General features: G+C 43.9%; 1 protein-coding gene and 1 pseudogene across 1 annotated transcript; one reads left to right on the top strand and one right to left on the bottom strand.

Annotated features, from left to right (window-relative positions):
• Positions 1-1,141: 1,141 nt before the first annotated feature.
• On the top strand, positions 1,142-4,754 carry LOC147984819 (protein FAR-RED IMPAIRED RESPONSE 1-like; annotated as a pseudogene).
• Positions 4,755-12,542: 7,788 nt separating this feature from the next.
• LOC147984820 (ubiquitin C-terminal hydrolase 12-like) lies at positions 12,543-14,771 on the bottom strand. Its single transcript, XM_087539807.1, has 4 exons — positions 14,074-14,771; positions 13,048-13,123; positions 12,884-12,967; positions 12,543-12,798 (listed from the first exon to the last, which is right to left on the bottom strand). The coding sequence occupies exons 1-4, from the start codon at positions 14,157-14,159 to the stop codon at positions 12,757-12,759; spliced, it is 288 nt and encodes a 95-aa protein (XP_087395933.1). The 5' UTR covers positions 14,160-14,771; the 3' UTR covers positions 12,543-12,756.
• Between the last annotated feature and the right edge of the window lie 7,936 nt (positions 14,772-22,707).

The following is a 22,707-nucleotide window of genomic DNA, read 5'->3' on the forward strand; positions in this document are numbered from 1 at the left end:
GGGCACTGGGTCCTCGACCCTGTTCTGGCTTGATAGGTGGCTTGGCGACACCCCCCTAGCCGCTCGATTTCCAGCCCTCTTCGACATCGTTGTTGACCCTCGGGTATCTGTCGAGATGGCCCTTATTGACTTAGGGAGCCTCGCTTTCCGCCGCCCCTTTGGCCCCCTTGAGGTTGAGGCTTGGGATACCCTCCTCCAGGACATCGCCCTCCTCCCTATAGACGTTACCGACTCCCCGGACGCCATCTCTTGGCGACTGGAACGCTCCGGCCGCTTCTCCACCAGATCCCTCTACGCGGCTATCGCCCCATCGACGGCCCCCGAGCCCTTCAGTTTGATTTGGGACATCCACCTACCCCTGAAGATCAGGATTTTCCTGTGGCAATGGATCCGCGGCCGCCTCCCGTCTGGCGTTGAGGTCCTTAAACGCCACGGACCTGGAGATGGTATGTGCCCCATGTGCGGCATGGTAGAGGATGCCAACCACATCTTCTTCTCGTGCCAGATGGCACAGTTCCTTTGGTCCTGTTTCCGTGAAATGGTTGGGGGCCAGTGGTGCAACACCAACGTCCCTGACCTGCTTGCGGAAATTCAGGCCTCACCCCCTCCCTACAGGCATATTAGATGGCTTTGCATGGGGATCCTTGCCTGGACGCTGTGGACTGTTCGCAATAAGCTTGTCATCCAGAAGGTGCCTCTCCGGCGTGCTACTGACTCCATCTTTAAATTGTGTGGGTACTTGCAGCTCTGGCGGCAGCATAGCCGCCCACAGGACCGGGATGTCATCAACACCGTCCTCGCCGACCTTCGATCGATGGCCTTCCACTTGGCGCCCCCGCTCCCCCCGCCACCCCCGGAGCCCGACTAGATGTTGTGTCACTCCCGGCGCGTGTGCCTTTTTGTTTTTTTAGGGGCTTGTTGAGCTGTGCCCTCAGCATTAACCCTCTCTCTACTTATTTGTCTGCAACTTGCGTGTGTGTGTGTTTGTGGTCTTGAACCTTGTTGGATGTTGGCTTGGGCATTTGCTTTATATATAAAGCGGGGCGAAAGCTTTTTTCGGTAATCTACCAGATCTGAGCATATGCAGAGGAGGAACAAAACTTAGACATAAAAGAGGAGGACTATTTAAGAAATTGACCTGATGGATCTTAGGAAAATAGGTCTTCAAGTTGATGCCGATGGTATGGAGGTGGGCGACGTTGGTTTCGAGAGAAATAGAGGCAGGCGAGGGTGCTGTCGAGAGAAAATGGAGGAAATGGGGAAGAGCAAGAGAGGGAAAGTGCGGACACAACTACCAGGCTCCGCCTATTGCGGGGTGGACCCCAGCTGTCGGTTGGACAGGTTAGTATTATTTGGATAGATAAAAACAGGTAACCCTAGAAAAAAATGTAAAGAAAAAAACGTCCTCATCCTCTCTCTACGAGGCACCGCAGGCCGTGCTGGCGACGCGCAAGGCGCGCGCGTGTGTCCGCCGGCTAGGTTTGAGGCAGGAAAGCGGCGGACAAGGGGGGTTGTGGCTACGGCTGGCGAGGATTGAAGGTAGACAACCATCGCCGAAGAAGAAGAGCATCTCCGCCGCGGTACGAGCACCTACTAGGTAAATAAAATATGAAGTGCAGTAGAATTTCTTCAAGATAGTAGTGAAAAAAGATATTCTTCTAGTTAATTTTCTTCCTGTTCCAGATAAATGTGCTCATCTCTGTTTTTGACAAAACTTTGGTTATCCAACAGTTCAATCAACCATGAATCATAATGAACTATCACCTAGTTCAGTTAGCAAACAGGGGAAGAAGAAGAAAAAGAAAGGTGAAGATGGTCTTGAATGTAAGTTAAGATGGTGAAAAATCTTGTTGGATTCTTTGTCTCGTTCATAGTAGTGTCACCATCTTACAGATTGAAAAATATAGACAATAACTCAATCTCTCAAACAGGCTAATGGAATGCCCAAGAAAATGCAAAGGTTGATATCGTTTCCGTAGTCCGAAGTAGAACTAGCACATGACATGTTTGATTGTATTCATTTTTAATTTGAACGAATGGACAATTCTTGAAGCAAAACGAATAGTATCACAAAACATAGTCTAAAATAACTAATATGTAAACAATTTTGTTGTTCTCTATGATTTGTCAGAATTAAATGTGAAACTATTTGTACCGAAAATGATTAAATGGTACTGTTCGCTTATCAGTACATGTTGTGTTATTCTGTACCATATGTCACAGGAAAATTCATTAAAGCATTTTTGATGATTTTCAAATGATGAAGCGAAAAAATGCTAATATTTTTCTGGAACTTGCATGAGAAATCTTCTTGCTATGACAAAGTAGTGAACAGTAGAAATTTTTTCATTGAAGCCTCTGCGTTTTAGATTGAAGCTTGTGTGTGAATTGAACAAAATCATTGGAAGGTTTTGAAAAAAGAAATTTATCTTTTGTTTCAGGTAGATAGTGTCATATCTGGAGAAGCCAAACTTGGGAAACCAGCAAAAAGAAGTACTAGGAAGAAAAATGACGTTGTATCCAAAACTCTAGTTTCTAAAGTTTCAAAGGTTTGAAAATTCATTGTAGCTATTAGTAAGTTTAGAGAAGAACTTACTCTGATGGATGGAAAACAAATTTGCAGGAAAAAGATGATGTTTTCATGGATGAATTTGATCAGTATGTATTGCATAAGTCAATGAGAAAAGAAGTTGAGGTCAGTTTAACAAGTTCTTTGGGATTACCAAAACACAATTTCCATTTTCATGTGCCATTTGACCTTTGATTGATATATATGATGGTCTTTAAAAAACAGGTAATCATAAGCAGTCAGGAAGGTGTAAGCAAAAGTTATGGTGGTTCTTATTGTGGCACTCAGGAAGAAAATACTCATAACCGTGATTTGATTGTAACCGAAGACATTAGTGATACCATTCCTGTAATGGTGGAAGAACTTTGTATTCATGGGTCTGTGAAAGTAAGTTTTATACTCCAGCTAGGAACCTGATAGTGTTTTTTACTGTTTGCTTTATTGTAAATAATTGGAAATGTCCAGATTCATAGTTGTTAAATTAACAAAGAAAATGTAAAAATTGTAGGAAGTTGCTACTAATATTGAACTAGCTGTTGTGAATGAGAGACAGCAGTCAAAGGCTGTTGACAAGGTAAATCATGCCTTTATTGTAATCTTGTATCATAAATTGGACTTATGTTGAGGAATTAAATGCACATTATGTTTGAACGAAAGTGTTCATTTGATGCAGGCTAGTGTTTCTAATAATGGATTCAGTGCAATAGTTTCTACAGCACATACATCAGAACAGTTTTGCGAATAGGTATAGCACACACTTTGAATAAAAATGTAGAAGCAAAGAAAATAGTATATATTTTTCTTGATCTGGTTGGTGCACACAAAAAGTTAGAAAGTTAGCATGATAGGAAATCTGACATAGAATTCTCTGATTGTGTTCTTTTTTTCTTGTAGTTAGTTGATCTTGTTGGGAATTCAAATGCTGAGCATCTATCTGAAAATGAAGATTCTGGTGATGAAATTGGAGCATGCAATGGGAAGGAAGAATATGTATTCCCTACGCCAGATGAATTGGAGAAGTCAAGTACACCCGCTGTTGGCATGGTTTTCTCTATGCTAGATGAGGCAGTCAAATTTGTGAATGTATATGCACAGATGAATGGTTTTGCAATGAAAAAAGGAAGAAACTACAAGCAGAGGAAGATCACTATACAGTGCTTCAAGAGTAGGAAGACACGTGAAATCAACTCGGGTATTAGGAAAAGGAAGAGGAGTGTAATCGAGAGAACAAACTGCCCTATGAATGTGACAGTGAAGCTAAGGGAAGGGAAATGGTTCATTCTCTCTGTTTGTCTGGAACATAACCATAGCTTTGTGAGCACGCCTTCACTCACCAAATTCTTCCTCAGCTATAAACACATGAGTGAAGCAGAAATACTCCTGTCTAAGTTGCTGCAAGAAAATAGGGTGAAACCACGAAGAATTATGAGCATATTTAGGAGGCTGCGTGGTGGGAACTTTGGTAATTTGACATTTTAAATAAAAAATCTCGATAACCTGAAACAGGATGAGCGGATAAAGAAGATGAAGAACACAGATATTGAGTGGACTCGGCAGTATATCAAGAAGTTGCAGCAAGAGAACCCTGGTTTCATCTATAAGATGCAAATAGATGATGACACTGTGCGAAGCATTTTCTGGACAGATGCTCGGTCAAGATTGGACTACAAGTTGTATGGAGAAATCATATCCTTTGACACAACCTATAGCACTAACAAGTACAACATGTCATTTGCATCGATTGTTGGAATCAATGGACATGGACGAACAATAGTGTTTGGTTGGGCGCTGTTGCAAAATGAGAAAGCAGATACTTTCACATGGTTGTTTGAGACTTTTGTAGAAGTCATGCAAGGCCAGAAACCAGGGATAGTCTTGACTGATGAAAGTCGATGTTCCTCGAGTGTTCGGAGATTCTCTCCATAGGTTCTGCATATGGCATGTGCTGAAGAATATGAAGGATAACATGGGTGCATACATGGCTTTGAGGGAAGGAATGGAAGAAGAAATGAAAATTTTATTGATGCAATCTGCCACTGTTGATGAGTTGAAAATTGGCAAGAGTTTTGTGCGAAGTATGACTGTGCAGAGCAAGATCATATTAACAGGATGTGGGAAATCCGTGCCCATTTGCAACTCATCAACAGTGGCAGATTTGGATTCATATGTTTCATGCTATGGTTAGGTTTACCTTAATTCTTCTTTCGTATTTGCGGATGCTTGCGAGGGGGCTTAATCATAAGTGGGATGCTTGTCCAAGGAAGGGCAGTACCCAAGCACCGGTCCACCCACATATCAAATTATCAAAGTAATGAACGCGAATCATATGAGCATGATGAAAACTAGCTTGACGATAATTCCCATGTGTCCTCGGGAGCGCTTTCCTTTATATAAGAGTTTGTCCAGGCTTGTCCTTTGCTACAAAAAGGATTGGGCCACCTTGATGCACCTTGTTTACTTTTGTTATTGGTTACCCGTTACGAATTACCTTATCACAAAACTATCTGTTACCGATAATTTCAGTGCTTGTAGAGAATACCTTACTGAAAACTTCTTGTCATTTCCTTCTGCTCCTCATTGGGTTCAACACTCTTACTTATCTAAAGGACTACGATAGATCCCCTATACTTGTGGGTCATCAAGACTCTTTTCTGGCGCCGTTGCCGGGGAGTGAAACGCCTTTGATAGGTGCAATTTGGTAAGGAAAAATTTATATAGTGTGCTGAAATTTACTGTCACTTGTTAATATGGAAAATAATCCTGTGAGGGGCTTGTTTAGGGTATCTTCACCCGGACCAGTAGAGCAAAGAGTTTCTCCTCAACCTACTGAACCTACTGAAAATGTTTACCTTGAAATTCTTTCGAGTATGATAGAGAAACTGCTAGCAAATCCTTTTATAGGAGATGGGACATTACATCCTGATATGCACCTAATCTATGTGGATGAAGTTTGTGGATTATTTAAGCTTGCAGGTCTGCCAGAGGATGTTATCAAGAAGAAGGTCTTCCCTTTATCTTTGAAGGGAAAGGCATTGACATGGTTTAGGCTATGTGATGATATTGGATCATAGAACTACAACCGATTGAAATTGGAATTTCATCAGAAGTATTATCCTATGCTTCTGGTTCATCGTGATCATAATTATATATATAATTTTTGGCCCTGCGAAGGAGAAAGTATCTCTCAAGCTTGGGGGAGGCTTAATTTAATGTTATATTCATGCCCCAATCATGAGCTCTCAAGAGAAATTATTATTCAAAAAATTTATGCTCGGCTTTGTCTTAATAATCGCTCCATGCTTGATACTTCTTGTATTGATTCTTTTATGACGAAGACTACTGAATTCAGATGGGATTTATTGGAAAGAATTAAACGCAACTCTAAAGATTGGGAACTCGACGAAGGTAAGGAGTTAGGTATAACACCTAAGTTTGATTGTGTTAAATCTTTTATGGATACCGATGCTTTTCATGAATTTAACACTAAATATGGACTTGACTTTGAGATAGTAGCTTCTTTCTATGAATCATTTTCTACTTATGTTGATCTCCCGAAGGAGAAGTGGTTTAAATATCATCCTCCCGTTGAAGTAAAAGTAGTCAAACCTATTAAAGTTGAAGAAAAGACTATCACTTATAATATTGATCCTATTATTCCAACCACTTATATTTAGAAACCACCTTTCCCTGTTAGAATAAAGGATCATGCTAAAGCTTCAACTGTGGTTCGTAAGAGTAATGCTAGAACACCTACACCCTCTGAGCAAATTAAAGTTGAACCTAGTATTGCTATGGTTAAGGATCTCTTGGTCAATAATATTGATGGCCATGTTATTTACTTCTGTGATGAAGCTGCTAGAATTGCTAGACCCGATACTAAAAATAAACATAGACCTGTTATTGTCATGCCTGTCGTTTCTGTTAAAATAGGAGATCATTCCTATCATGGCTTATGTGACATGGGTGCTAGTGCGAGTGCAATACCTCATTCCTTATACGAAGAAATTATGCATGACATTGCACCTGCTGAGATAGAAGGTATTGGTGTTACAATTAAGATTGCCAATAGAGATACTATTTCACCAATTGGGATTGTTAGAGATGTTGAAGTCTTGTGTGGTAAAGTTAAATATCCTACTGATTTTCTTGTTCTTGGTTCCCCACAAGATGACTTTTGTCCAATTATATTTGGTACACCGTTCTTGAATACTGTTAATGCTAAGATAGACTGCAAAAAGGATATTGTTACTGTTGGTTTAGGGGATATGTCTCATGATTTTAATTTTGCTAAATTTCGTAGGCAACCCCATGATAAAGAATTGGCTAGTAAAGATGAAATTATTGGTCTTTCTTCTATTGTCGTGCCTCCTAATGATCCTTTAGAACAATATTTGCTAGACCATGAAAATGATATGTTTATGAATGGAAGAAGGGAAATAGATGGAGTATTCTTTAAACAGGGACCTATTTTGAAACACAACTTGCCTATTGAAATTCTAGGGGATCCTCCTCCACCCAAGGGTGATCCCGTGTTTGAGCTTAAACCATTACCTGATACTCTTGAATATGCTTATCTTGATGAAAAGAAGATATATCCTGTTATTATTAGTGCTAACCTTTCAGAGCAGGAAGAAGAGAAATTATTGAAAACTCTGAAGAAGCACCGTGCTGCTATTGGATATACTCTTGATGATCTTAAGGGCATTAGTCCCACTCTATGCGAGCACAAAATAAAATTGGAGAAAGATGCTAAACCAGTTGTTGATCACCAACGACAGTTAAATCCTAAGTTGAAAGAAGTGGTAAGAAATGAAATACTAAAGCTTCTGGAGGCAGGTATAATTTATCATGTTGCTGATAGTCAGTGGGTAAGTCATGTCCATGGTGTCCCTAAGAAGGGAGGTATTACTGTTGTTCCTAATGATAAAGACGAATTGATCCCACAAAGAATTGTTACAGATTATAGAATGGTAATTGATTTCCACAAATTAAATAAAGCTACTAGAAAGGATCATTGCCCTTTAACTTTTATTGATCAAATGCTAGAAAGATTATCCAAACATACACATTTTTGCTTTCTAGACAGTTATTATAGTTTCTCTCAAATACCTGTGTCGAAAGAGGATCAGGAAAAGACCACTTTTACTTGTCCTTTCGGTACCTTTGTTTATAGACGTATGCCTTTTGGTTTATGTAATGCACCTGCTACCTTTCAAAGATGTATGACTGCTATATTCTCTGACTTTTGTGAAAAGATTGTTGAGGTTTTCATGGATGATTTCTCCGTGTATGGAACTCCTTTTGATGACTGCTTTAGCAACCTTGATCGAGTTTTGCAGAGATGTGAAGAAACTAATATTGTCTTGAATTGGGAGTAGTGCCACTTTATGGTTAATGAAGGTATTGTCTTGGGGCATACAATTTCTAAAAGAGGTATTGAAGTTGATAAAGCTAAAGTTGATGCTATTAAAAAGATGTCGTGTCCCAAGGACATTAAAGGTATAATAAGTTTCCTTGATCATGCCGGTTTTTTAGGAGGTTTATTGAAGACTTCTCAAAAATTTCTAGGCCTCTGACTAATCTCTTACAAAAAGATGTTCCTTTTGTCTTTGATGATGATTGTGTTGAAGCATTTGAAATACATAAGAAAGCCTTGATTTCTGCACCTATAGTTCAGCCATCAGATTGGAATTTACCCTTTGAAATTATGTGTGATGCTAGTGATTATGCTGTAGGTGTTGTTCTAGGACAAAGAGTTGATAAGAAATTAAATGTTATACAATATGCTAGTAAAACTCTAGACAGTGCCCGGAGAAATTATGCTACTACTAAAAAAGAATTTTTGGCAGTTGTATTTGCTTGTGATAAGTTCAGACCTTATATTGTTGATTCTAAAGTAACTGTTCACACTGATCATGCTGCTATTAAATATCTTACGGGAAAGAAAGATGCTAAACCTAGACTTATTAGATGGGTTCTCTTGCTACAAGAATTTGATTTGCATATTATTGATAGAAAGGGAGCTGAGAACCCCGTTGCAGACAACATGTCTAGGTTAGAGAATGTTCTCGATGACCCACTCCCTATTGATGATAGTTTTCCTGATGAACAATTAGATGTCATAAATGCTTCTCGTACTGCTCCATGGTATGCCAATTATGCTAATTACATTGGTGCTAAATTTATACCACCTAGTTTCACATACCATCAAAAGAAAAAGTTTTTCTATGATTTAAGACATTACTTCTGGGATGGCCCACACCTTTATAAAGAAGGAGTAGATGGTGTTATTAGACGTTGTGTACCTGAGCATGAATAAGAAAAGATCCTACGCAAGTGTCACTCCGAGGCTTATGGAGGACACCACGCTGGAGATAGAACTGCACATAAGGTATTGCAATCCGGTTTTATTGGCCTACTCTTTTCAAAGATGCCCGTAAGTTTGTCTTGTCTTGTGATGAATGTTAAAGAATTGGTAATATTAGTAGACGGCAAGAAATGCCTATGAACTATTCACTTACTATTGAATCATTTGATGTTTGGGGCTTTGATTATATGGGACCGTTTCCTTCCTCTAATGGGTATACACATAATTTAGTTGTTGTTGATTACGTTACTAAGTGGGTAGAAGCTATTCTAACTAGTAGTGCTGATCATAACACCTCTATTAAGATGCTTAAAGAAGTTATTTTTCCTAGGTTTGGAGTCCCTAGATACTTAATGACTGATGGCGGTTCACATTTTATTCATGGTGCTTTTCGTAAATGCTTGCTACGTATGATGTTAATCATAGAATTGCATCTCCGTACCACCCACAGTCTATTGGTCAAGTAGAACTGAGTAATAGAGAGATTAAATTAATTTTGCAAAAGATTGTTAATAGATCTAGAAAAAATTGGTCCAAGAAACTTGATGATGCATTATGGGCCTATAGAACTGCATATAAAAATCCTATGGGTATGTCTTCGTATAAAATGCATGTCACTTACCTCTCGAACTAGAACATAAGGCATATTGGGCCATTAAAGAGCTCAATTATGATTTCAAACTTGCTGGTGAGAAGAGACTATTTGACATTAGCTCACTTGATGAGTGGAGAACCCAGGCCTATGAGAATGCCAAGCTGTTTAAAGAAAAAGTTAAAAGATGGCATGACAAAAGGATACAAAAGCGCGAGTTTAATGTAGGTGATTATGTTTTGTTATACAACTATCGTTTAAGATTTTTTGCAGGAAAACTCCTCTCTAAATGGTAATTTCCTTACGTTATCGAGGAGGTCTGTCATTCCGGTGCCATAAAAATCAACAACTTCGAAGGCACAAATCCGAAGGTGGTGAACGATCAAAGAATCAAACATTATATCTCGGGTAATCCCATAAATGTTGAAACCAATGTTATTGATACCGTAACCCCAGAGGAGTACATAAGGGACACTTTCTAGAATGTTTCAGACTCCGAAAAGGAATAGGTATGTTGTACGGTAAGTAAACTGACACCAAAACAGTTCTAATAACATTTTTTCTTCGTTTTGGAATATTTAAGAAAATAGGAAAATAAGAAGTAGTCCGAAAGGGACATGAGGCATCCACGAGGGTGGAGGGCGCGCCCTACCCCCCTGGGCGCGCCCCCTGCCTCGTGGGCACCTCGTGTGCCCTTTGGACTCCGTTTTCTTGCACATACTTCTTTTGGTCGGCAAAAATTCATTATATAATCTCCCGAAGGTTTTGACCACCATACCACGCAAATATCTCATGCTTTTGTTACGAGCTGTTTTTTCTGACAGATCTAGATCACCATGACGTCTTCAACCGCCCCCAAGGACAAATTTTTCAAGAAGGTCATCAACCCCTACCTCACGGAGGTGCTGAAACACCCTCAAACCATTGAGATGCATGAGGAGGTGCTGCACATTCACGATGTTGAGGGACCAAGGAGGACCGGAAGCGTGGAGACAAGACTCGAAGCAAATGGAGCAACAAGTTTTCAAGTGCCAGGGGATGGTGGAACACGGACTCAACGCCAACCACATGATGATCGCGGAGTTCACCAACAACCACAAGCTGGATGCCAAGAACATTGGGGAGACCATCTTCAAGCTTCAAGAGAAAATCGAGCACCTCCAAGCCCAGATCTATGACCTGCAAAACCAAAAAGTGTGAGTATGAATATAGATTCAAGAGGATGAGTTTGGTTGCAGATTTGAGGATCCCAAAGACTCGATCATCCTTCTATGATGGTGAGCCTATGCCTTGGAAGATGGGCGACAAGGCTACATCATCAACAACTCCATCATCACCACCCCGAAGAAAGAGACATAAATACATGGGTATGGGCACTGCCCTTGGAAACTTCCAAGCTTAGGGGAGGTGCCCCGGTATCATATCACCATCACACTTCTATCTTTACCTTTTTCTTAGTTCGATCCTTTTGGTTATATCTTGATCTAGTAGAATAAAGTTTAGTATGATCTAGCTTTGAGTTTTGTGTTGATCCTTATCTATGTAATCGAGTCTGTGAGCTATATATAATAAAGATTAGTCTTAAGTCGAGGGCTTGGTTATCTTGCTATGATCTTGAGGGAGTAAAAGAAAAAAAGAATAAAAAGAAATAAAGAGATCATTTTGATCTTATGGAGAGTAATGACTTCACATATAAAGAGTATGATGAATAAAAGTTGTTGAGAGCTGACAAACATAGTTTTGGTCATCGTTGCAATTAATAGGAAGTAATAAAGAAAGAGAGGTTTTCAGATATAAATATACTATCTTGGACATCTTTTATAATTGTGTGCACTCATTAAAATATGACATGCTAAAAAGTTTATGTTGGACAAGGAAGACAACGTAATGGGTTATGTTTTCTTATATCCGAAATAAATTATATTGTCATGGATCATCCAACATGTTGAGCTTGCCTTTCCCCCTCATTCTAGCCAAATTATTTGCACCAAGTAGAGATACTACTTGTGCTTCCAAATATCCTTAAACCCAGTTTTGCCATGAGAGTCCACCATATCTACCTATGGATTGAATAAGATCCTTCAAGTAAGTTGTCATTGCTGCAAGCAATAAAAATTGCTCTCTAAATATGTACGATCTATTAGTGTGGAGAAAATAAACTTTATACGAGCTTGTGATATGGAAGAAATAAAAGCGACGGACTGCATAATAAAGGTCCCTATCACAAATGGCAATATAAAGTGACGTTCTTTTACATTATGATTTTGTGCATCCAACCATAAAAGCACATGACAACCTCTGCTTCCCTCTGCGAAGGGCCTATCTTTTATTTTTGTCTTATACCTTATACAAAAGTCATGGTGATCTTCACCGTTCCTTTTTACACTTTATCCTTTGGCAAGCACTATGTGTTGGAAAGATCCTGATATATAACTGGATGTGGGTTTTCATAATAAAGGTCTCTAATGCATATCTTCGACTGAAGTTGCACTCTTGAGCTTAGCTTTGTCAACAATGGCCTTTGATCTATCGAGCTGTGGAAGAAGAAGCGAGAATTCCTAAAATATTGTAGAGATGTTGTTAGGAATCTAGAATGGTTCTTACAAATGAAGTCCAAAAGTTGAAAGAATGGCTACTATCTTGGTATTAAGTTCAGTAGAAGTTGCAAGAAGATATTTCCATGTCGAAGGTGTTGTCCGTATTTTACTACCTCTGAGGTTCCACTCTCAAGGAAAACACCCTTCAATCGACTATCTGCAAGATATAACAAGGTAAAAGATTATCAAAGATGTCAAGAAAGATTTTTGCGGCTAAATAACAGGAAAACTTTTCAGCCACAGGCTTTTTTATGCCCCTGCATACACACAACAATCATCAACTTCCATATACATGGACTTTATTTTCTGACAACATGAGCTTTGTTGTTGTCGCTGTACATGAACTTCTCCTATAACCAACTATTTGACTGTATAGAGCACCTAGTGCAAGAAAAGAAAAATAGCCTCCTTATCTACTAAAAGGTGATGGTTCGTTGGGTCATCTCTGCACAAAATTTATATATCCAGGGCAGAGTGCGCGGAAACGCTAGCTTACAGGCTCTGTCATTAACTTGAGCAACCAGTCCTGCCATCATATGGTACACAATTTATTCAAGCTAGCAATTTCACTTTCAGCCACTTGCTTGGTGGTATTGCATGGCAGGATGTCGCTCCCGCTTCTCACAACTGTCTAGTTGTAGATCTTTACAGGCCTCTCAAATGAATGGCGGTTCTGCGCACAAAATATGAAATTAGGAAAATTCCAAACAACATGCCTGATATTATTGGCAAAAGTTGCAACAATGTGCAGCAAGTACCTGGTTAGCATTATGTGCCTTTCTTGGCGCTATGTCCGGGTGCTCCAGTCCAAGATACTGCTCCCAAGCTCCATACATGTTTATCTAAACAAGTTTATACAATTGAAATCAAATTAAGCGCTACAAAAGTTGCTTCATCAAGTAGATACCTGGCATCATAGTACCTGAAATCTCGTGGCTACAGTGTCAGAATCTTCAAAATAGTCTGGGCAACCAAGGGATATGTACGCAAATTTCCACCGTTCAAATAGAACATTTGTTAGCACCGGCCAAGTACATTTTAATCAATGTTTGCACTAGGTGTCAGCTCCACATACAAAATGCAAGATAAACACGCCTCGGAGAAATAAAAAGATAGTATGTATCATGTTTAAAGCAGCCCAACAACTTCAAATGGACAAAGACTAATTTTCTAGAGATTATTGCCAAGCTTAGACCAATGCAGACAATTAATTATATGCATTGTGGATGATGTGTCATGCAGATAAGCAACTCATGTCCTAGCCCAAGGGAGTTGTCGCCAGTTGGGATGGACCCCCGCTATCTTCCAATAAGTATTAATACTTCCTCCATCCTAAAATAAGTGCCTCAATTTTGTACTAACTTTAGTACAAAGTTGTACTAAGGTTAAGACACTTATTTTGGGACGGAAGGAGTACCTTTCCAATTAGGTTAACACCAATTTAGAGAAGCATAATTTAGTTATTTATTTTAGATTGTTAGACTTCGAAACACAGAGGGTCCCTTTGATGAAATTAAGAACCTCCACTATATCCCCCATCACCTAAGAATTCATGAACCAAGGTTTGTGACAGTATGCGTCGGAATATTTAAAGTTCCACATCGAAATATATAGGCGATAAGCCGCTAACGAAAAACATACCAGAAAAAAGAAAAAGCTTACGCTTTTCATAATCATTTTATGAGCGCTAACCAAAATTTGATAGCTAACTGTGTTTCTTAAGCGCCGAGTGAGACCTTGGGCTATAAATGCCAACTCGGATATTTGATGTTTGACTGGTGTTAAATATTCTAACTAGTAAGCATACACATATCTCAATAACATCACATCTAACGAAGATTGGGCGGCGGACACAGATGCACTATGCCGCTATAGCAAAAAAATAAAACCACATATTTATATACATCGCAATATATGCTGCAGAGACCATGGAAAAATCCTCTTTACCTTGGAGAAATCCCCATCTGAGACCTTAAGCTTTTTCTGTAAACGTCCTTTAATAGAAGATAAGGTCTCATCCTCACGAATAACCATAAAGAAAGGTTCTCCAAAATTCTAAACTTGCTGTGGAAATCAGGATAAATATCAAGCATGTGGTTAACTAGAGATCCAAATATGCTATCAGAAGCAGACCAAGGAAATCTTTCTTAGCAATAATTGCCTTGCCCCCAATTCCATCATTTATGCTGGATGGTGGGCAGAACACAACAATGTCAAATATTGGAGTATTAGAGACACAGCTAAGCATTTCTTTCAGTGAACGACAAAGTAACTTAAAACCAAATGTGGTACAATGACTAAAAGTTCGTCCAACTGCATTTGAGGAACTACTCACAACCAGGCTGTATTTTTTGTGTTTTACAGAACACAACCAATAGCATAATTGGTTTGATGCCAAAAGTTGGCATGCCAAATTTTGGCACTAATATTGGCTAGAGATTGGTTGATTGCTAATTTTCAGAGAGGATTTTTTGTTCAAGGCATATACACAAACAGCTTGTGTGCACTACTAGTAGAAGAGAGGGCAGCTCGACGCGGACACCCTGAGCGTGGGGGCAGAGTCGAAGGCGACAGTAGCATGGAGGAAGAGGGGCAGCAGTAGTATGGAGGAAGAGGGTCGGCGGGAGCATGGAGGAAGAGAGGCGGTAGTGATGACTAGGTGGTGTGCGGCGGCTTTGTTCCGCACAATGGAGCCGGGAGGCCGGCCGGGAGGAGGATGGTGGCAGTGCAGGGTGGCGTGGGCGGCTCTCATGCCGGCGGTGGAGGGAAGAAAGTGAGCACAGGGTGTGACGCCCCCGATTTAATCGTACACTAATCATACACGCAAACGTGTACGATCAAGATCAGGGACTCACATGAAGATATCACAACACAACTCTAGAAATAAAATAAGTCATACAAGCATCATATTACAAGCCAGGGGCCTCGAGGGCTCGAATACAAGAGCTCGATCATAGACGAGTCAGCGGAAGCAACAATATCTGAGTACAGATATAAGTTAAACTAGTTTGCCTTAAGAAGGCTAGGACAAACTGGGATACAGATCGAAAGAGGTGCAGGCCTCCTGCCTGGGATCCTCCTAAACTACTCATGGTCGTCGTGAGAGGGCTGCACGTAGTAGTAGGCACCTCCCGAGTAGTAGTAGTCGTCATCGACGGTGGCGTCTGGCTCCTGGGCTCCAACGTCTGGTCGCAGCAATCGGGTATAGGAAGGGGAAAAAGGGGGAGAAAAGCAACCGTGAGTACTCATCCAAAGTACTCGCAAGCAAGGAGCTACACTACATATGTATGCATTGGTATCAAATGGAATAAGGGTATCATATGTGGACTGAACTGCAGAATGCCGGAATAAGAGGGGGATAGCTAGTCCTTTCGAAGACTACGCTTCTGGTAACCTCCATCTTGCAGAACGAGAAGAGAGTAGATGGTAAGTTCACCAAACAGCATCGCATAGCATAATCCTAACCGATGATCCTCCCCTCGTCGCCCTGTGAGAGAGCGACCACCGGTTGTATCTGGCACTTGGAAGGTTATGTTTTATTAAGTATCCGGTTCTAGTTGTCATAAGGTCAAGGTACAACTCCAAGTCGTCCTGTTACTGAAAATCACGACTATTTGAATAGATTAACTTCCCTGCAGGGTGCACAACATTTCCCAACACGCTCGATCCCCTTTGTCCGGACACACTTTTCTGGGTCATGCCCGGCCTCGGAAGATCAACACGTCGTAGCCCTACCTAGGCACAACAAAGAGGTCAGCATGCCGGTCTAAATCCTAAGCGCGCAGGGGTCTGGGCCCATCGCCCATTGCACACCTGCACGTTACGTACGCCGCCGGTGAGCAGACCTAGCAACCTCCATTACAAAGGAAGTTGCGTTACGCGGTCCAACCCGGCGCGCGCCGCTCAGTCGCTGACGTCATGAAGGCTTCGGCTGATACCACGACGTCGAGTGCCCATAACTGTCCCCGCGTAGATGGTTAGTGCGTATAGGCCAGTGGCCAGACTCAGATCAAATACCAAGATCTCGTTAAACGTGTTATCTTGAAATAACCGCGAACGCCGACCACGGCCAGGCCCACCTCTCTACTAGGTGGTCTCAACCTGCCCCGTCGCTCCGCCACAAAGTAACAGTCGGGGGCCGTCGGGAACCCAGGCCCACCACTACCTGGGTGGAACCACCTGCCCCTTCAGCCCCCATCTCCAAACAGTATCATAGGTAATGTAATATTGTAAAGTATATAGTATATGCCCGTGATCACCTCCCGAAGTGATCACGGCCTAGTAGTATAGCATGACAGACGGACAAGAGTGTAGGGCCACTGATGGAACACTAGCATCCTATACTAAGTAGAAGGATAGCAGGTAAAGGTAACAACAGTAGTAGCAAGGACGGGCTATGCAGCAGTATAGGATTAACTGAAAGCAGTAACATGCTACACCACTCTAATGCAAGCACTATAGAAAAGAATAGGCGATATCTGGTGATCAAGGGGGGGGGGCTTGCCTAGTTGCTCTGGCAAGGAGGGGTCGTCTTCGATGTAGTCGAATACACAGACATCGGCAGCGGTCTCGGTGTCTAGCGAGAGAAGAGGGGGAAGAAGCAATAAATATTTAAGCAAACAGATGCATAGCGATGCATGATATGACAAGTATCGGTGCTAGGGGTGCCCTAACGTGGTATGAGGTGATACCGGCGAAGGGGGAAAACATCCGGGAAAGTATCCCCAGTGTTTCGTGTTTTCGGGCAGAGGAGCCGGAGGGGGAAAGTTGCAAGCTCAATAGGTTAGGGATGCGTTGCGGACGAACAGGCTGCGTATCCGGGTTTGTCTCGTCGTTCTGAGCAACTTTCATGTACGAAGTTTTTTCATCCGAGCTATAGATTATTTTATATTAATTTTAAAAGATTTAAATCATTTTTAGGATTTATTTAATTATTTAAAACAACATTATCCAGAACAGTGTTTGCTGACGTCAACATGACATCAGCAGTCAACGTTGACCGTTGACCTGGTCAACCTGACGTGTGGGTCCAGTGGGACCCACCTGTCATTCTCTACTTAGCCTAATTAGGGTTTAGGTTAACTAACTAAGATTAATTAGTTGTTTTAGTTTAATTAATCAAAATTAATTAAGTTAATTAATTCTTTAATTAATCCTCTAATTAATTAATTAATTAATTTAATTAATAATTTTTATTTATTATTTTTTAATCCTTAAAAAAACGTTCTGGGCATTGGGGCCCATCTGTCATAGGCCCGAGGGGGGCCATAGTGGATTCGGCGTTAGCGGGCGCCGGCACGCCCAGGTTAACAGGAGGCCGGGCGCCAGCCACGGGCATGGCGACGCCGGCCGCCTGAGGCGACAGGGGCAAGGCCAAGGCGAGGCGGGTTGGTCCAACCAGAGGTGGGGGGATGGGGCGGCGCGCGGTCGTAGGGGAGCAGCGACGCAGCTGTTGGGGGCTGCGGGCATGGGTGGCGGATGCGGCGCACAACATGGAGCGATGGTGAGCGAAACCGAGCGGCGAGGGCAGTGGTTAGGCACGGGCGGAGCGGTGGTGACCAAAGTGTGTGGCGATGGAGCGACAGGGGGGCGACGGCGTGGCCGTCACGGTGGTGTGCGCGCGCGCGTGGACAAGCGGCCAGAGTGGACGACGAGTGCGGGGAGATGAGGAGAGGTCGGGGGCCTCACCGGGGTTGGAGGGGACTGGGCAGCGGGGCTCGTGGTGGGTGACGGGGAAGCGCGACGGAGAGGGGAGGCAGTCCGGTGAGGTGGTCCTGGTCGACGGCGAGGCGAGGTCGCGGCTTCAGGCGGGCTTGCGCGAGGGAGAGGAGGGGCGAGAAGGCAACATCGACGGCAGGCGACGACGATCCAGGGCGGTGGCGTCGGTGTTGACGGGGTGACGGGGTCAACGGGGTGGTCGCCCCAATCCCGATCTGGATCGGGGGAGTGAGAGGAGAGTGGGAGGAGTGGGGATCTGGTGGTGGTTAGGGTTCGGGGATGTGGCCTTGTAGGCCAGAGAGAGGGGGGGCTGGGCTGGTTGGCCGGGACATGGCCCAGTTGGGCCGGGGGCTGCTGGGCTGGAGCCCAGTGAGGGTGTTTGCTTTTTACTTTTCTTTGTTTTCGGTTTTGTATTTTCCTTTTTTTCATTTATTTAATTTTCTGTTTTTTATTTAGTCCCAGCTATCAAATAAATTTTGTTGAATACAAAACTTGCCACATAAATATCGGGTCATATAATGGAGCAGCACGCAAAGTTTCAAAACATTTTAAAAGGGATAAATATTTGTTTATCTTTAAATGGTTAATTTAAATGTTGTTTGCTCCTGTTTTAAATATCATAGAGGCCTATCAACATTCCCAATAATGTTGCTTGATGTTTGTTAATCGGTTAGTGAATACTTACAACCCTTTGAACATTTTTAATTCACTGTTTTATGAAATTATAATTTGACTTGTTATTCGAATTTGAATTTGATCTCAGTTTGAAACAAGTGAGGTTGATCAATAGTTTAATTATGATTACCTGGCATGATTAGCAAAGGGTTACTGTAGCTTAATTACCCGGGCGTCACACAGGGGAGGGCCACAGGTGGGGGAACATGCATCGAGTCACCGATCTGGGGAGGCACTGGAGGGAAGAAGGCCACGATGGGAGAGGAGGAAGGTCGCAGCGGCAGAGGAAGAAGGTCGCGGCGGCCGAGGAGGATGGATGCGTCTGCCGTCGGTGGTCGAGGAGCGGTGGCGTGGGCGTCGTCGGAAGCTGTGGCGGGTGGAGGGGAATGGGAACCTTGGCGGCGACCTGGGACGATGCGGGGGTGGCGGCGAGCCGGGAGGAGGAGGCCGCGCGCGGGAAGGAGGAGGCGGCGGAGCTCGCGAGTGAGGCGGCGGCTTCGGTGGCCAGCAGCGGGTGGGCGTTGGGGTCGGGTGGCCGGTTGTAGGAGGTGCGTCTGGGTCGGGGGTGGCGGCGGGAGGTGGTCGAGGGACTCGAAAGTGTGGGAGGTGGGGTGGGGGTTGGGCATGGGCCGATCGTTTTTTTTCGGGAGTTTGGAAACGTCCCATCGGGCCTGTATAAGGGTTGGCTGTGATCCAAATAGTTATTCTAATCCTGGGATTAGAATAGTGTTGTCCTATATATATATATTGGATGTGGGTTTTCATAAAGCATTATTGTTGACGTTACCCTTGAGATAAAAGGTTGGGAGGCAAAAGTATAAGCCCCTATCTTTCTCTGTGTCCAATTAAAACTTCATACGCATAAGTATTGCGTGAGTGTTAGCAATTGTGAAAGACTAAATGATAGTTGAGTATGTGGACTTGCTGAAGAGCTCTTATATTGACTCTTTCTGATGTTCTAATAAATTGCAATTGCTTCAATGACTGAGATTACAGTTTGTTAGTTGGAGTTTCTGATTCATACTTGACATTGTGAATAGATTGTTACTTTATCATAAGAAATCATATGACAATATATATATATATATATGTTGCTATTCTAAGAATGATTATGATGCCCTCATGTCCGTATTTTATTTTATCGACACCTCTATGTCTAAACATGTGGACATATTTTTCGATATCGGCTTCCGCTTGAGGACAAGCGAGGTCTAAGCTTGGGGGAGTTGATACGTCCATTTTGCATCATGCTTTTATATCGATCCTTATTGCATTATGGGCTGTTATTACACATTATGTCACAATACTTATGCCTTTTCTCTCTTATTTTACATGGTTTACATGAAGAGGGGGAATGCTGGCAGCTGGAATTCTAGGCTGGAAAAGGAGCAAATATTATAGACCTATTTTGCACAACTCCAAAAATCCTGAAACTCCACGAAAGTCAGTTTTGGAATATATTAAAAATATTGGGCGAAGAAAGCACCAGAGGGGGCCACCCACTGTCCACGAGGGTGGAGGGCGTGCCCTACCCCCCTGAGCGCGCCCCCTGCCTCGTGGGCCACCTGGAAGCCCCCTGTCGGTGTCAAAGCCGGCGGATCTCGGGTAGGGGGTCCCGAACTGTGCGTCTAGGCTGGATGGTAACAGGAGGCAGGGGACACAATGTTTTACCCAGGTTCGGGCCCTCTTGATGGAGGTAAAACCCTACGTCCTGCTTGATTAATATTGATGATATGGATAGTACAAGAGTAGATCTACCACGAGATCAGAGAGGCTAAACCCTAGAAGCTAGCCTATGGTATGATTGTATGTTGTGGTTGTTGTTGTCCTACAGACTAAAACCCTCTTCGGTTTATATAGACACCGGAGAGGGTTAGGGTTACATAAGGTCGGTTACAAAGGAGGAGATATCCATATCCGTATTGCCTAGCTTGCCTTCCACGCCAAGTAGAGTCCCATCCGGACACGAGACGAAGTCTTCAATCTTGTATCTTCATAGTCTAACAATCCGGCCAATGGAGATAGTCCAGCTGTTCGGAGACCCCCTAATCCAGGACTCCCTCAGTAGCCCCTGAACAAGGCTTCAATGACGATGAGTCCGGCGCACAGTACTGTCTTCGGCATTGCAAGGTGGGTTCCTTCTCCGAATACATCACAGAAGAATTTGAATACGAGGATAGCTCCGACCCTGCAAAATAAGTTCCACATTCCACCGTAGAGAGAATAATATTTTCGCAGATCTAATTTGCTGACTTGTCTTAATAGTATGACGTCATGTCATGGCCCAGTGATTATTCGAACCGTTCCCTTTAACCAGCCCCGCACATAACGCGAGGCAGTTTTTTGACACATGCATGGGTAACCCAACCGCGCCATCAATTGCGGCGCTTGGGGGATAAGCGAGTTTTACCAGGCAAGTGGGGACGCTTAGCTTCGTCCGCCCATATAAAGGGATAAGGATTCACCTTTCTATCCACGCCTTCTTCCTCCTTTTCTCATCCGTTTTTGCACACTCGAGCTCTAGTGCCCAAGCCCACACTTCCCACCTCAACCTTCTCCAACCATGTCCGGAGCAGGAGGTAGGTGGATGGTTTCCTCCGTCACGGAGGGAGACATCAAGAAACTGAGGAGAGCCGGATACCTGCCCGACGACATCGCGCACCGGCTCCCAGATGAGGGGCAGCTCATCCCCACCCCCAGGCCCCACGAGAGGGTAGTATTCCTCACCCATTTCCTCCGTGGACTGGGATTCCCTCTCCATCCATTCGTCTGAGGGCTCATGTTCTATTACGGCCTGGATTTCCACGATCTGGCCCAGAACTTCATCCTCAACATCTCGGCGTTTATCGTCGTGTGCGAGGCCTTCCTCCACATCCAGCCCCACTTTGGCTTATGGCTGAAGACCTTCAATGTCAAGTCAAAGGTGGTGGGCGGCCGCCAGGCGGAGTGCAGAGGCGCCATGGTGGGCAAGATGCCCAACGTAACATGGCTCGAGGGCTCATTTGTGGAAACCATAAAGGGGTGGCAATCGGGGTAGTTCTACATCACCGAGCCGTGCGACCCTGTATGGGCAGCGGCCCCCGAGTTCTGATCTGGCATCCCCACGCAGCTCACCTCCTGGAAAGAGAAGGGCCTGTCCTGGGGTAGTTCGGAAGAGCTGACCGGACTCCAAACATGTATTCAAAACATGGTGAACAAGAAGCTCAAGCTTGTCAACATAGTTCATGTTATGCTCATCCGTCGGATCCTCCCGTGCCAACAACGGGAGTTCAACTTGTGGGAGTTCAACCCGGCGCAGCACCGAACTCTGAACAGGCTCCTCGACACAACTCATGAAGATGCCTGGAGGGTTCTGTTCAAAAGTGCCGAGGGAACAGGCTCTTCGACTCCGGCCCCTTATACGGTGCCGGAGAAGACCAAGAAGGCCAAGGGAACCCGAAAGAGTTCCCGACGCCAGGCGTCGTCGGACTCACCGTCCGATGACTCTGCGGCGCACTCTTCCCCCGAAGACGAGGAAGAAGAAGAAGATGCTCCCCCACCGACTGGGGGAGACAGGAAAAGGAAGGCCGCCCCAACTGGGGGAGGGGGGGCGAAGGGTCCAAGAAGGGAAGGACTCTCCTTCCGGACAGCTCCACCGCCGCCGACGAAGGCGAAGACGAGTGGTTGCCTAGGGCCAAGCCCTCGGGGAGATCGTAAGTATTCGGATACTAGAGTACTTATAGGATTCCTTTGTCGCACTGCTTTCCCTAACGCCGAACACAATTATGCAGGCCGCCACATGCCTAACGAAGGATACCAGAGCTCCACGACGCCAGGGTGTTGTCTCAAGAGGCACCGGATCGAGGGGAGACAATCTCGGAGGCGCCTCAAGGCAACCTTCCAGACTCCGGGAACCGAGGGGACGGGGCCCCTGAGAGCTCCAAGTTCGGCCCTCAGCCGAACACCGCGCCGGAACCTCCAGCGGTTCCAGGCTCGGGCAGGCGGCCTCCTTCTAAGAGGGGCAAGACGCCTGTGCCAGTGACCTCTGTCCATCCAGAGGCGCCGGACAATCTACTAGAAGAGCTTCACAGTGCTTCCATCAACGAGGAGCACCGCACTATCATGAGTGCGGTGATCCAGAAGGTTCAGTCCGCCAAGAGCGGATTGACTGAAGCCTGTGCCAGCCTTCCAACAGGCTTCGAGGTAAGTG

This window comes from Triticum urartu, chromosome 2A (assembly GCF_056163025.1).
Source record: "Triticum urartu cultivar PI428250 chromosome 2A, HENAU_Tu73, whole genome shotgun sequence".
In the NCBI taxonomy this organism is placed as follows: domain Eukaryota; kingdom Viridiplantae; phylum Streptophyta; class Magnoliopsida; order Poales; family Poaceae; genus Triticum; species Triticum urartu.

Coding starts and splice junctions, on each gene's coding strand:
- LOC147984820 (XM_087539807.1), bottom strand. CDS start 14,159: ATGGTTATTCGTGAGGATGAGACCTTATCTTCTATTAAAGGACGTTTA. Junction 13,124..14,073: donor TCAGATGGGGATTTCTCCAA/GGTAAAGAGGAT, acceptor TCTATTTGAACG/GTGGAAATTTGCGTACATAT. Junction 12,799..12,883: donor AGGCACATAATGCTAACCAG/GTACTTGCTGCA, acceptor TTTTGTGCGCAG/AACCGCCATTCATTTGAGAG.